This window comes from Grammomys surdaster, unplaced genomic scaffold, assembly GCF_004785775.1.
Source record: "Grammomys surdaster isolate TR1022 unplaced genomic scaffold, NIH_TR_1.0 233, whole genome shotgun sequence".
NCBI classification, from domain to species: Eukaryota; Metazoa; Chordata; class Mammalia; order Rodentia; family Muridae; genus Grammomys; species Grammomys surdaster.
In genome coordinates, this window is record NW_021604678.1 from 4,122,045 (window position 1) to 4,137,122 (window position 15,078).

Below are 15,078 nucleotides of genomic sequence, written 5' to 3' on the forward strand. Positions count from 1 at the left end.
TCCCTTCCCCCTTCCTTCCCTTCCCCCTTCCTTCCCTTCCCCCTTCCCTTCCCCCTTCCCTTCTAGAATTTCCTATTGGTAGACCTACATATAAGAAAATCCCGCCGGGCGGTAGTGGCGCACGCCTTTAATCCCAGCACTCAGGAGGCAGAGGCAGGCAGATTTCTGAGTTCCAGGCCAGCCTGGTCTACGGAGTGAGTTCCAGGACAGCCAGGACTATACAGAGAAACCCTGTCTCGAAAAATGAAAAAGAAAAAAAAAAGAAAATCCCACAGTGAATTCTTGAGGCAAAGAGTAAAGTAAGAAACATGGAGGACATAGCACAGTAAGAGTAAGTTTGTAGATGTAACAAGTTAGTATTTTTAAATGTTTCTTTGCATGCACATGTCAGGATCAAGACTAGGTGTGTGCATATTAGGTAAGACTGTACCACTGACTGAGCAAGTTTTTCAAAGCTCTTAAAATATTTAGCCCCAAAGAAAGTCAATAAGGAGGGGGCAGGGCGACAAAGAAAGGTCAGTTGGTTTGATAGGAGATCACAGTTTGTGACTTTTTCAATATTTAACTTTATGTAGGATTTGTAAGCTGACCTGGCAGTCAAGTGCTGTCTGTACAGGCTGTATAAGTGATCACCAGGGACGAAACCGACTCTTAAAAGTTATCCTCTGACCTCCTCATCCATGTCATGGCACACATGTATCTACATTCAAACATACACATCATACCTCACATACATAATAATAACAGACATGCATTTAAAAAAACGTAAACAGACTTGTATGTTGATTAAAAACAGAGCCGACGTTTTCTGTTAAAAGCCGGTTAGGTATAGCTTATAAGAGTGGCAGCTTCAAGCTTAAGATACAGAAAAATTTTGCATTAGATTTTAAAAGGTCTGAGTTTGCTGGGCAGTGGTGGTGGACGCCTTTAATCCCAGCACTAGGGAGGCAGAGGCAGGCAGATCTCTGTGAGTTCAAGGCCAGCCTGGTTTACAGAGTAAGTTCCAGGACAGCCAGGGCCACACAAACAATTCTGTCTCAAACAAACAGACAAACAAACAAATACCAAAAGGTCTGAGTTTTGCTTTTAAGATTTCCTTCTATTTGTTTGTTTGGTCAGTTTTTTGAGACAGGGTTTCTCTGTGTAGCCCTGGCTGTCCTCAAACTCAGAGATCCACGTTCCTCTGCCTACTGAGTGCTGGGATTAAAGGCATGAGTCACTACCACCTGGGAAGATTTTCCTTTTATGTATATGAGAATTTTGCCCTCATGTATGTCTGTGCATCGTGTATATACATGGTACCCACAGAGGCCAGAAGAGGGCCTCAGATCCCTGGGACTGGCGTTATATACAGGAAGGTTGTGCGGGAACAGCCAGTGCTTTCCTAAACTAAACATCTCTTTATTTCTCCCCCCACACATTTAAAAAAAAATGTCTGTTTTGTTTTGCAGTGCTGAGAATCAAGCCTAGGGCTTCTTAAGTGCTAAGCTAGCCCTCTACTGCTAGCTCTACCTCAAGTCCCTGTGAGACAGGAAGAAAGTGTGAAGAGAGAATTTAGATCCTTTAACCACTTGATAGTTGTCTTATGTGAGCACTTTCTCTAGACTAAGTAGGGGTATGTGTCATCTCTTATGAAATAATATTCTACAAGAGGTTAACTTCCTTTATTTTATCTATTCATTGTTTTAAATAAAGTTTCAGTGTGTTACCTGCAGCACCTAGCCTCGGCTTCTGCAGTGCTGAGATTGCCAAGTGTCTGTCACCCACCCCAGTTCACCTTTGCTTGTGCTGACGTTGACATACATGAGGCATACGTAAACTAGGGGCATCTCATGAGACTAATTGCTTTCTGGCTGCTTCTGATGTTTCATTAGCTTCCTGCAAAGTCTCAGCGTACTGTCTGCTGAAGAAAATTATTGAAGTGATTATTAAAAATTAATTCAGATTTTTTACATCCAGAATTGGTTACTCTCTAGATAACCCAAATTGGGATAACTGTATTTGGCGTGATGAAGCAGAGTGCTGACTATCACAGCCTTTCAGAATAGACTACACTTGATAAGAGAACAGGACGGTCTTTCTCTTTTATAATGTATTTAATAAAAAATTGCTATAGTTTGATAAAGTAACATCTGTATTCTCTTTTTAATTCTGAGAGTCAAAAATGATACTTTTCTCATAGTTACCTGACAGCAACAACAAGATGTGCATTCTTGCATATTGTTTTCAGTTTTATTTTTTTTTACTTTTTTTTTTTGTTTGTTTTTTTCAAGACAGGGTTTCTCTGTGTGTAGCCCTGGCTGTCCTGGATCTCACTGTAGACCAGGCTAGCCTCGAACTCTCAAACTCAAGAGATCCACCTGCCTCTGCCTCCCAAGTGCTGGGATTAAAGGCGTGCGCCACCACCGCCCGGCCTTATTTTTTTTACTTTTGAGGTTATAATATAATTACAATATTTCTCCCTTCCCTTTCCTTTCTCCAAACCCTCCCATGATCTGCCTCAAATTAAGTGTGTATATGTATATATACGTGTGTGTGTGCATATGTTGTGTATATGTGTGTGTATGTGTTATGTTTGTATGTGTGCTGTGTGTATGGTGTGTGTGGCTTGTGCATATGAACACACATGCCTGTGGAAGCTAGAAGAGGGCATTGGATTCCCCTGGAGACTGAGTTTTAGGTGGTCTGTGAGCTGCCTTACATTGATGCTGGAACCAGACTCTGGTTGTCTGGGAGAGCGCTTACTCCTTGAGCCATCTTCTCTCCTGCTCCAGCTGAATATCGTTTTTTCATTTCTTTCCAAGCACATTGCTGATGAGATTTAAGAGCACACGCTCTTACCTAAATGACTGTTGTATGTTAACAGATTAACAGAAGGCATGTTGTTTTGTGTTTGACAGACAGTCAAGTCAGCCGTGCAGACCATCACTGTGGGAGGCATGAGCACATCCCAGTTTAAGACCATCATTCCTCTGGCAACTGCTCCCAATGTCCAGCAGATTCAAGTGCCTGGAAGCAAGTTTCATTATGTCCGACTTGTTACTGCCACAACAGCCAGCAGCTCAGCCCAGCCAGTCAGTCAGAATCCCAGTGTAAACACTCAGCCTCTTCAGCAAGGTTTGTAACCAGTTTTCTTTTAGCAGTAGTGAATGCTTTAAACACTGTTAAAGAACATTGCTTCTTCTTCTTTTCAATCTGGAATTTCCTTAGACAGTATGAATGAGTAGTGGTTACAGAAGACATACAAGATCAGAGTTGTATGTAACCGCTATTTATTCTGTGAGAAGTGAGTTGGGCTTAACTCTCTCCCAGAGAACCAGAGTTTGGTTTCCAGCATCTATGTAAGGCAGCCCACAGACTACCTGAAACACAGTAATACCAGATAATCCTAAGTATTGATTAACTGGGTAGCTATTAGTTGGAACCAAATGCTTTATTTAATTTCTGAACTGTATAGCTCTTTGCTAAGGCTTGGGTCAGTGTGTAAAGAATGTAACAATTATTTTAATCTTCTTTTGAATAGTACTTTAAAATTGTAATTGGCAAGTCTACTCAGTCGACAAAGTGCTTGCCTTATGTGCATAGATAGAGCCTTAGGTTTACTCCTTCTACCACAGACTGGGTGTGGTTGTATATACCTTGTAAACCTGGTGCTTGGGCGGTGGACAAAGACGGATCAGAAGTTCAGGGTCCTCATTCTATGGCAGTTTCAAGGGTGGCCTGCAAGGAGACTCTGCCAACAATCAATCAACCCTTCCTATTTCCTGCTACATATGCATAGACATGTGTGACTGCTCTCAGGCTTAGCTGCTTTTCAGAATTGAGCAGAATGAAAGGTTCAGAACAGCTTATAGCTCAGAACCTGCTTTTCTTTGGGAAACTGCTGTATGTTCCAAAAATGTCAAATTGAAAAAATGAGTAGGTAGGTCAGTGGTAGAGTGCTCACCTTATATGTAAGCTTTAGGCTTGATCCCCAATGCCACAAAACGAAATGCAGAAGTGAATGGAAGAATCAAGCTCAAATAACTTCAATCCAACATCATTGCATCTTGGTCACTGTTCTATTGCTGTGAAGAGACACCATGTCTGTGGCAACTCTTATAAAGGAAAACATGTAATTGGAGCTGGCTTACAGTTTAGTTCAGAGGTTTAGTCCATTGTCATCACAGTGGGGAGCATAGCAGCAGGCTTTGCAAGCTCGGTGCTGAGGAGGCAGTTGAGAGCTACATCCTGATCTGCGAGCAGAGAATAAGAAAACCTAGCTCTGGCATGTCCACGTCTCCTAATCCTGCTAATCTTTTCAGAGAGTTCCACTCCCTGGCAGCTGAGTACTCAAGTATATGATCCTGTTGGGGCCATTTTTAGTCAAACCACCACACAGTGCTTATGTATTCTTTTTTTTATTATAACTATTGAAATATCTCATATGCACCTTTAAATTCACTTTGATTTTGTCTTTGTGCATGTACATATATGTGAGTGGGAGTGCAGACGTACTTGCCCCCGAGCAAACCTGGAACTCAGAAGAGCCTCCGTGTCATGTCGGCTCTCACTGTGGTGGAAGCTGTTGCCTGCTGCTCAATACAGCAGACTAGCTGCTCAGTACAGCAGACTAGCTGCTCAGTACAGCAGACTAGATGCTCAGTACAGCAGACTAGATGCTCAGTACAGCAGACTAGCTGGCTCCTTGAGCTTCCGGGTGTCCTGTCTTAGCTCCCATTTCGCTGTAGGTGAGCTGGAATGAGGTGCAGCATAACATCTGGCTCTGTGTGCTCATCATGGTCTGAAGTACTCATGCTTCTATGGCAAATGCTCTACTCTCTGAGCCAGCTGTGTCCCTGCCCAGCTGGAGCCCTGCAGTCACCACTGGTCACTGCTCTCCTGGGAACCCTCTGTGTATAGCTGTCACCTAGGACACTCATGGCTCTGTCTTTCAGCTACTAGCCTGCCAGTCTCCATCAAAAGTTTAAGAAAGGAAGAATCCCATTGATGTCGTGATGGCCTTTTTATACAAAGAAGGCTATTTCATTTATTGTTTAGAATGTTTTATCCCCAATATTTGTCTTTCTTTGAGACCAGGCTTCTGGCTTTACTGTCACATATGTGAAACCCCAGGTTCTATCCTCTCTATCTTCCTAAGTCTCTAACTACCCCACCCCTTCAAGGCTATGGAAATGGCAGTAAGCAGTGTTCAGAATTTGCCTAATTGGCCCTGGACGGAGTTCTTTAGTCTATTGCCAACTGTTCCCTACGTTTCTCCATTGTTTCTGCACATCAGGCTCTGCCCTCTGCTAGCCAGCCCACATAAGTCTAGTTCTCACCACCCTCACTTGGGTAGCCGGCAATGGCTGGCCTTTCCTTCCTTTTTTACCACAGTTCCAACACTCATTGGTGAGGTGGAGGTGGGTGGTGACATCTCCTTTCCCATTCCCAGGTCTGGCAAGCTCTTGCTTGCACCTGCCTTGAGCCACCCACCCTCTCATGCTCTGCTCTTCTGCCTTGTCTTGGTTCTTGCAACTTGAGTTGATTGTTTTGTTTTTTTACATACTGCTACCAAATAAATTTTTCATTGTGTTGTTTCAATAATATTTAAGTACCTCAGATCACCCTAGAAACTTCTCATTGCCTATAGAATTAAAAATACAGATTAAAAGTGGGCAGGATGCCGCATGCCTGTAATCCTAGCATCGGGGCAAGCAGAAGTAGGCAGCTTTCTGTAAGTTCAAGGCAAACCTCATCTATATAGCGAGTTCCAGGCCAGTCAGGACGACATACTGAGGCCTGTCTCAAAAATTAAAATTAAACTGAATTTAAGAATACAAGCTCGCCAGACGGTGGTGGCACACGGCTTTAATCCCAGCACTTGGGAGGCAGAGGCAGATGGATTTCTGAGTTTGAGGCTAGCCTGGTCTACTGAGTGAGTTCCAGGACAGCCCAGGCTAAACAGAGAAACCCTGTCTCGAAAAACCAAAAAAAAAAAAAAAAAAAAGAATACAAGCTCTTGTTCTCTTGCTCTCTTGCCTCTAGCTTCTCTCTGTCCCCTTGCCTCTCCCCACCTCTTCCATTCCCCCTCTCTCCACGTGATCATGGCCGGCCTCCACTTCTCTCCTCTCTCTCCTCCCTCTCTCCTCTTTCTCTGCCATCTTCTCCCATTTCTCTCCCCCGACCTTTACCCTATCTTCTGAATAATCCCCCCACCTTGGAAAAAAAAAAAAGAATACAAACCGGGTGAATGCTTTTAATCCCAGCACATGGGAGGCAGAAACAGGAGGATCTCTGTGAGTTCAAGGCCAGCATGGTCTACATTGTGAGGTCCAGGACAACTAGAACTATATATATAGAGAGACTCTCTTTCAAACAAAACAAACAAACAAACAACAAACAGAATAAATGTTCACATTTCTGCCTTGACATTCCAGGACACTCAGCAGACTCTCTGAAACCTTCCTATTCCTGTGCGTTTGTTTACCCCAGGCTGCACTGAGACTGCCGTGTTTACTAATATGTGACTAGGCGTTGCCATTCCCACTTCTCAGGCTGTCTGCAGTGAAGCCCTGCCTCAGTGTTTGTGCCGCCGCAGCCTGTATGAGGGAGCCCACCACTGCTGCGTGGTTGGGCCCCTTACTGTGGTGTCCTAGACACTTTCCAGATGCCCACTTTCTGCCAATAAGTGTATTTTCTCCTCTTTGAAATCTCAAGGCAATTTATCTTCTTTAATAGTATGTTTTATTTCTTGAAATTTAAATATAATCACATCATTTTACTCCTGCCTTTTTCTCTCTCCCTTTCTTCCCACATCCTCTTGCTCTCAAGTTCATCAGCTCTATTTCTTTAATTATTGTTAAACACACACACACAGACACACACACACACTCACACACTCATAAATGTAACCTCTTAGTCCCTGTGAAGTCACTTGTAGGACTCTCTGAGTTTTTCTGTGGGTTTAGAGAGAAGACTTAACAGCACAGGTAGCATGTGCTGCTCTCGCAGAGGATCTGGGTTCAGTTTCCAGCACTACACGGGACTCATTTTTATGGGACTTGACATGCTATTTGAACCTTCATAGGCAACACACATGCTTGTGGTACACAGACATAAATGCAGGCGGTAAAACACTGATACACATCAACTATAGAAGTCTGTTTTTAAGACTTATTTTTCTTGTACTTGGGTACATGCCTAATCTATTCAGCAGTATAATCTTGAGAGCAAGAACTTTAAACGTGGGTCTCCTGGAGTGTACTGCCCACAGTGTCATCTATATAGTAGCAGGGTTACAGTAACAGCAGTAGTGACACTAACTGACATTCACTGAGCACTTGCTATTTGGTGGGAACTGTTCTAATCTACTTTTAGGAATCAACCTTTAATCCTTCTACCCGGTGTGGGAATTCACTGCCCACGTCACAGTCAAACAGCCTACACACTTAAAAGTGGCAGTACTGGGTCTTGAACCACTGGATCTTTTGACTTTAGAACTTACTTTTTTCATTATTAATAAGTATGTGCATTCATGTGTGCATGTGTGCATGTATTTTGAGCGTGTGTATGTGCACGTATGCTCATGTATGCATGTGTCATGTATGTGTGTGCACATGTTTGTGAGTGTGTTGATGTATGTGTATACATGTGTACTTGTAAGTTTGTGGGTGTTATGTATGTGCACGCATGGTGGTGTGGGAGTTGGTCCCTTACTTCAACCACGTGGGTCTCAGGGATTCAATTCTGTGCACCTGCTGGGTGAGCCATCTTGCCAGCTCAAGAACTCAGACTCTTAACCTTTTGCCCTGTTGTCTTTTTTTAAATACTGAGTTGTGCCAGTGTGATCTTTTCTGTAGCTTAAAGAAAAACACGGGAATTAAAAGTAGTAGCACAGAATGATGTGCTTAGCTGAACTTGTAAATGCAGTTCATTTGTTTTCCGGTTTTGTGTATGGCCCTGAGTTCAGGCTGCAGGATTTCAGTGGGAAACTTTGAGCCTGCAGCTAGTCCCTCCCCTGGGAGATTACTCACCTCAAACTCACGTTTGCTGGGGGAATAAGCAATCGTGACTTGTTAACTACCCTTTTTTGCTGTTGGTTGTGGTCTCTATTTTTTGTTGTTTTGGTTTGTTTTGTTTTTCACTGTAGCCTGTACTGGCCTGGAACTCATTATGTAAATCAGGCTTGCCTCCCAACTCACAGAGATCCCTGGATCTGCCTCTGCCTCCTAAGAAAGGTAACTAGCTCTGATTAAAGATGTGCAAAATGAGAATCGAGTGGGGCGCTCTGAGCTGTCTCCTAAGCATAGCTCGAAGGATAAGTATGCTTAAGTGTTTTGAGTACTGTTTTTTTGTAAAATTTTTTTTTTTTTTTTTAAAGCGAAACCAGTGGTTGTTAATACCACCCCTGTACGGATGTCAGTTCCATTTGTCCAAGCTCAGGCCGTTAAGCAAGTGAGTATTGTGTAGCTTCTCCGTTTTTCCCAAAGGGCAATTTACTTTTTAGTTATAGGAAGCTGGGCATGGTGACCCATGCATTTAATCCCAGCACTTGGGGAGCAGAGACAGGTGGATCTCTGAGTCAGACCTGGCCAGCCTAGTCCACAGAGCCAGTGTCAGGATAACCAAGGCTATATAGAGAAGCCCTGTTTTGAAAAAACAGAAAAAAATTTATGTATAAAAGATTTATACTGAATTAAGCTCCCATAAAATTAATAGTTTTTATTATTTACTCACAAATTTTCTTTTTGTTTTTTTTAAAGGTTGTTCCAAAACCAATCAATTCAACTTCACAGATTGTAACTACGAGCCAGCCACAACAACGGCTCATCATGCCTGCCACACCACTGCCTCAGATCCAGCCCAACCTCACTAACCTGCCACCAGGTACTGTGTTGGCACCAGCTCCAGGAACAGGGAATGTGGGTTACGCAGTGCTTCCGGCTCAGTATGTCACTCAGGTACGTGGAGGGGAAGGGACCATGCTTTGGAAATACTGTTTGCCCTTAGAATGTCTAGTTCTACCACAGTCTAAGTACAATGTAAACATCAGCTTTGTAGTAAACGGACTCTTTCTAAAATGTTATATTAATTGAACATCTGAATTTATTTTTGTTTAGAATTTACAGATATACAGCAGAAATAAGATTTAAAAGTTGGGTAATTTGGAATAGTTTGGTGATAGGGTAAGACTATAGATAAGCATTTTACAAAGTTGACATTAAAAATCAGAATCCCAGTGAATTTAGGGAAGACTGTGCCCACACTAACATTCATCTGCACACACAAATAGAATGCCGCTGGCTTGTGCTTGAAGATAGGCTGTCAGGTACGTTTCTTAGGGACTTTTTTGAGACAGGCTCTCACTTTAGCATAGGGCGACATGGAATTCACCATGCCTCTGCCTTCGGAGTGCTGGGAGAATAAGCATGAACCTTCATTTTCAGCCAAGGTGTCGTGTTTCCTGTGCTTGCACAACCCTGCAGAATAGAAGCTACATATGGTCCCCTCCCCCTCATTGTTTTGTGATGTGATAAATAATACAGTACCTACTTAGCAGTCGGCACATTGAATCTCTCACTTCATAGATGGTATTCTGGTATTGCAGGACATTCCGCTAGAGTTTCCTATAGCCCTGACATGGTCCTTTGTGAGGTAGTCTTGTTATATCTATACCACTCAATGACGTTAGACATTCATGCTATTTCACTAGTGTTGGTTGAGGACTTCAAAAACACCATGAGGTTTATATGACGTTCCCCATTGCTTTTTATCTTTGGGGAGACATGCTTCTTGTACATTGTAATGTGTGAGAGTGCTATCAATTTTTGCAAATATCATCTGAACTTGTTTCTTTGCTAATAGTTGCAGCAGTCTTCCTACGTGTCTATAGCAAGCAGCTCTAACTTTACTGGGACATCTGGCATCCAGACACAGGCGAGACTGCCATTCAATGGGTAAGGAGTCTGAAAATATATAAATTTAATTATTAAGTCAGTTTAAGTGCAGCATTAAATAGATTTATTCTAAATACATTCCATTTGTTTTTCCATTAAAGCTGTGTATTTGTCTAAAGTCCTCTATTTTGAAGTAGTTGAAGTGGACACGTTTAGAGACAGACTCCCAGTCTCGTCAGTGACAGACTCCCTCATGTCCTTTGCCAGTTTTGTCATGGTTTTCCACTTGCTGGGAACGTTTGTAAAATGATGTTTAGTGCTGGCTTTCACATTGTGTTGGCTCTGTGTCATTGTTTGGCAGCTCTTCGCTGCCTTTGCTCTCTTGGCCTGTGAACCGTGCAGAGTGAACCAGCCCATTCCGTCCCCCCACCATGTCGTTCTTACGTTCTTCATGCACCTCCTTCTCCCTCCTCACTCCTCCCTTCATAGTGAAACTCTAGGAGCTCTGAAAGCTTTTCAACCTCAGTTCTCGCAGAGAGAAGAGTGTATGTGAGGTATTCTTAAGCAACTGTTGATGATAGTTTTTAAAATGTAAAGGAAACATCCTAATAAAGTTTTGCTGGAAATAGAAGCATCTATTAATGTTTTACTTTAGGAAGAGTTTATAGATTGGAGGTTGTTTTTCTAGTTGTAAGTAACTAATTGATTGTTTCTATGTGTGTCTGGACAGCATAATTCCATCAGAGTCTGCCAGTCGGCCCAGAAAACCCTGTAACTGCACAAAATCACTGTGTTTGAAATTGTGAGTAGTTTTATTACTGTTTGCTTATTTGATACAACTACACATATTCTTACAGCTAACTGAAGCTAGTTGGCATGGAACTGCAAGTCAAATAGTTCTCATACTTGAACATGCAGTCAGAAGGATTCGGTGCTACACGGTGCTCAGGCCGCCCGCGCTGCACGGAGCTCTGGAGCCAGATAGACGGTAGAGCTAAGTACAAGTTCCCAACAGAGAAATTCAGTTACAGCTCAACAATTTACATCTACATGTAAATGGAGGAACATATGTTGTAGCGTGAAAACTGTCCTTTTATTGATTCAGAAGAAAATAATCGGGGCATGGTGGCCTGTTGCCTAGAATTCCAGCACTGAGGAGGTTGAGGCAGGAGGATTGACAGGAGTTCCAAGTCATCCTGGACTATTTGTGATGTGAGTCCAGGATAGCCTATGGTTAAGACTCTGTCTGGAAAAACTACAACAAACAAAAACAGAAGGAACTAATTTTAGAGTCCCCCTCAGGGTCTAGGGACCCAGCAAAATGAGACCTAGGTTATGTCTCAGTATTAATAGTTTCATCTTGTTTATGATCATAGATGTGGTTCTCCCAAGTCAGGGAATACATGTAGTTTTACGAGTCATTAGATAAGGGGCCAGGAGAGTTGGCTTAGTGGTGAAAAGCACTTGTTGGTCTTGCAGAGGACAAGGGTTCAGTTCCTAACACCCAAGTGGTTGCTCACAACCATCTGACTTCAATCTTAGGGCATCCAATGCCCTCTTCTGACATCCTCTTCTGACATGTACCACTTCATGCACCAGGCATGCAAGTGGTACATGTACATATGCAGGCAAGACACTCATACACAGAAAATAAGTTAATTAAAAAACATAAGTTCACTGGGTGAATAATTTTCTTAGGAACGTACATGGAGAGTACTGGTTCTGTTGGAGATTCAGGGTCTCAAGGAGCACTGTCCAGTTCTGTGACTTTCTTGTAAGAATCAGGCCCAGCTCCTTTTCCTCAGGATTTTGAAATAACTCAAGGAAGGACATCTGTTAGCTGGAAAGATTTTTAGTCTTTAGGATGACATTCCAGGAGTTGGTGGCTCTCATATACGACTGGCTGTCTGTTTTTGGTGTTAATTCTGTATCTAAATATCTCTGTGTACATTCTGATGTACCACAGTTGTAACCAGCTAATTGCTAATTTTATTTTAAAATGATGTTTTAATTTTATTCTGATTTTATCTTCAGATACTGTGATTGCTTTGCAAATGGTGAATTCTGCAACAACTGCAATTGTACCAATTGTTACAACAATTTAGAGCACGAGAATGAGAGACAAAAGGCAATAAAGGTGATTCTTGCAAGTGACTGACAAACATTCTTCTTACCCATTGTTAAGAAGGGTTGCTTTATAAAGAAAGCCTGATTCTTTACCTTTGAGGCATTTAACTCCAATCCACAGTTTAACCTCGTTGGTGTTTGGTCTGTTCCCAAAGGCATGCCTTGATAGAAATCCGGAAGCCTTCAAGCCAAAGATAGGGAAAGGAAAAGAGGGGGAGTCGGACCGGCGGCACAGCAAAGGCTGTAACTGCAAACGATCAGGATGCCTTAAAAACTACTGTGAGTGCTACGAGGTAAGTAAGCACTTGCTGGGGAAGATAACCGTGCAATCTTTGGAGGTGATTTGAAATTGGCAAATCACTGTGCTGTTACTTTTGAAAATAAGCAGGTAGCGTAGAGGCCTTTGTTTGAGGAAGGCCTGGGACCTTCTAAGCAGAGCTTGAGAAGAGCCATTAGGTTCATCACTCAGACGGGGTTGGCTTTATTAGTGAGATCTACGATTGTAACTTAATGGCCTTTACCTGAAAGCATGTAAATCATAACGCCAGTATGCTAGCTTTTCACTTACGATATTAACGTAGACACATAGTAACTACACCAGAGGTTCTCAGTGACAGCTCAGTACTACCCACCTAGCCCCATGGGCTGTTTAGATATGGACATCAAATAGCATCTATGCTGAAGTAGCCCTGAAATAAAGGCTGTCTCCCTTTAGCACTGCTCTGCAGAAGGAAGCACACAGGATGCTGCAGACAAGTTACTGCTCTCTGAGAGCTCAGAGAATCCCTTCTCACTGCTTCCATTACTTGCAGCCAGCTGGCTTCACTCCTGGGCTGGCTGACTTCCCTAGAGAATATGCTTGCTGCTCTGTCTTGAGAAGTCATGTATAAAATTATTTGCTTCTTACTTCAGACAAGGTCTCAAACTATCACTTTTCATTTTCAAAGCTTAATGTAACAATCTGCCTGTGCCTGATGTTAAACTTTTGGGTTGAGTCATTCCTGTAGCTAGTTCTTCTATATTTGCATTCTTTCAAGCGTCATTTTCAGAGGGAAACTCCTTCCATACCCAATTTTGATGGACAGCCTCTCTAAGGTTTCATTGCTCTGAAGAGACACCATAACCAAGGCAACTCTTATAAAGGACAACATTTAAATTGGTGCTGACTTACAGTTTCAGAGGTTTAGTCCATTGTCATCATGGTGGGAGACATGGCATCATTTAGGCAGACATGGTGCTAGAGGAGCCAAGAGTTGTAAATCTTAATCCAAGGGCAGTCAGGAAGAGGGTCTCTTTCACCCTAGGAGGAGCTTCAGCGCAGGACCTCAAAAGCTCACGCCCACAGTGATGCACTTTTTCCAACAAGGCCACATGTCTTCCAACAAGGCTATACTTCCCAACAGTGCCACTTCCCATGGGCCAAGCTTATTTAATCCACCACATTCCACTCCCTGGTCCCCATAGGCTTATTCAAACACATGGATCTATGGGGGCCATACCTAGCCATAACATAATAAAAAGTACATTTAGTCTAACTTCAAACGTCCCCATAGTCTATAGCAGAATCAACAGTGTTAAAAGTCCAAAGTTCAAAGTCTCTTCTGAGATTCATGCAATCTCTTAATTGTAATCCCTTAAGATATCAAAATCAAAAAGCAGATCACGTACGTCCGACATCATAGGGTGTGCATTACTATTACACATGTCATAGCAGGAACTACTGGACCAAACGAGACCAAAACCCAGCTAGGCAGACTCTAGACTCTGCATCTCCATATCTAATGGCCAACTCCTTTCAGCTTGGCTGATTGCAACACAGTTCTTTTTTGGGGGGCTGGTTCCACTCCCTGTTAGTAGCTTTCCTCAGCAGATAGCCCACAGTTCTGGCATCTCTAATATTTAGGGGTCTCTAAGCCAACTTCAGCATCACAGCTTCTTGTTTCAGTGTCTTGGATCCACATCTAATCTTCTGGGCTCCTCCAAAGGGCTGGGTCACTGTCCAGCTCTACCTTCTATAGCATCCTAGGCTCTGGGTGACAAATAGCCTCTCATAGGCTCTCTTCATGGTGCCAAGCCTCAAATCCTTTTCATGACCCATCATTCCTTAGGCATCAACTGTCATGGAGACTGTGCCTTTACCAGTGGCCTTCCCTGGCCTTTCACAGTGCCGATCCTCAGCTGCTCTCCATGACTCTTTCATGCCTTCAAAACCAGTACCACCTGGGTGACTCTTACACATTACCAAGTCCAGCTGTAACATGAGGTACAATCTTGGCTATCTCTGGAACACAGCTTCTCTGTGCTCTCAGAAATCACTTCCCAGCCAGGCAGTGGTGGCGCATGCCTTTAGTCCCAGCACTTGGGAGGCAGAGGCAGGCGGATTTCTGAGTTTGAGGCCAGCCTGGTCTACTGAGTGAGTTCCAGGACAGCCAGGGCTACACAGAGAAACCCTGTCTCGAAAAACAAAAACAAAAACAAAAAACAACAAAAAAAATCACTTCCCAGATTTCACCTTGGTGAAACATTTCTCTTAATCAGCACTAATTTCTTAGCTCCAGTTAGCCAGCATCGTCACAGTAACCCTGTCTATTCTTGACTCTAAAGCTAGAGCCATGTGGCCTTAGCTGCTGAGTTCTGCTGCATGCTGGGGCTGCCCCCTTGTTCTAGTACATCTTTCACTGCCTGACTTGGTTGTCCTAGAACTTGCTCTGTAAACTGACCTTGAACTCAGAGATCTGGCTGCCTGTCTCCTGAACACTTGCTTAGAGGTGTGGTCTACCACAGCTGGATCCAAGCTTTTCTCTACTTGGAAATTGCTCAGTATCAGGCTGGTCCTGAACTCAAGAGATCTTCTTTTCTTTGTCTCTTGAGATTGAAGGTGTGCACCACCATGCCTGGGCATATGATTTTCATGGACATTATCCCTCAAGATCTGGTTCAAAAGCCAGTGTCTTCCAGCTTTCAGATCTGGATCACAAGTGTGCCCTCCATTTCTGGACTGTAGTTCATTTCAGGTTAAAAGTCCAAATGAAAACAATAAACAGGTAATAATAACACCTAACATTCTATAGCT

The 15,078-nt window shown here is 43.0% G+C and overlaps 1 protein-coding gene across 3 annotated transcripts in view; it reads left to right on the plus strand.

Annotated features, from left to right (window-relative positions):
* The window catches only part of Lin54 (lin-54 DREAM MuvB core complex component), a 41,674-nt gene that overhangs the window by 17,211 nt on the left and 9,385 nt on the right, over positions 1-15,078 (plus strand). For all 3 annotated transcript variants that reach the window (XM_028773663.1, XM_028773661.1, XM_028773662.1), the window contains exons 4-10: positions 2,901-3,117; positions 8,363-8,436; positions 8,745-8,942; positions 9,847-9,938; positions 10,609-10,680; positions 11,913-12,015; positions 12,161-12,298. In XM_028773663.1, the coding sequence (XP_028629496.1) occupies positions 2,901-3,117; positions 8,363-8,436; positions 8,745-8,942; positions 9,847-9,938; positions 10,609-10,680; positions 11,913-12,015; positions 12,161-12,298 (894 nt within the window). The remainder of the gene's footprint in view (positions 1-2,900; positions 3,118-8,362; positions 8,437-8,744; positions 8,943-9,846; positions 9,939-10,608; positions 10,681-11,912; positions 12,016-12,160; positions 12,299-15,078) is intronic.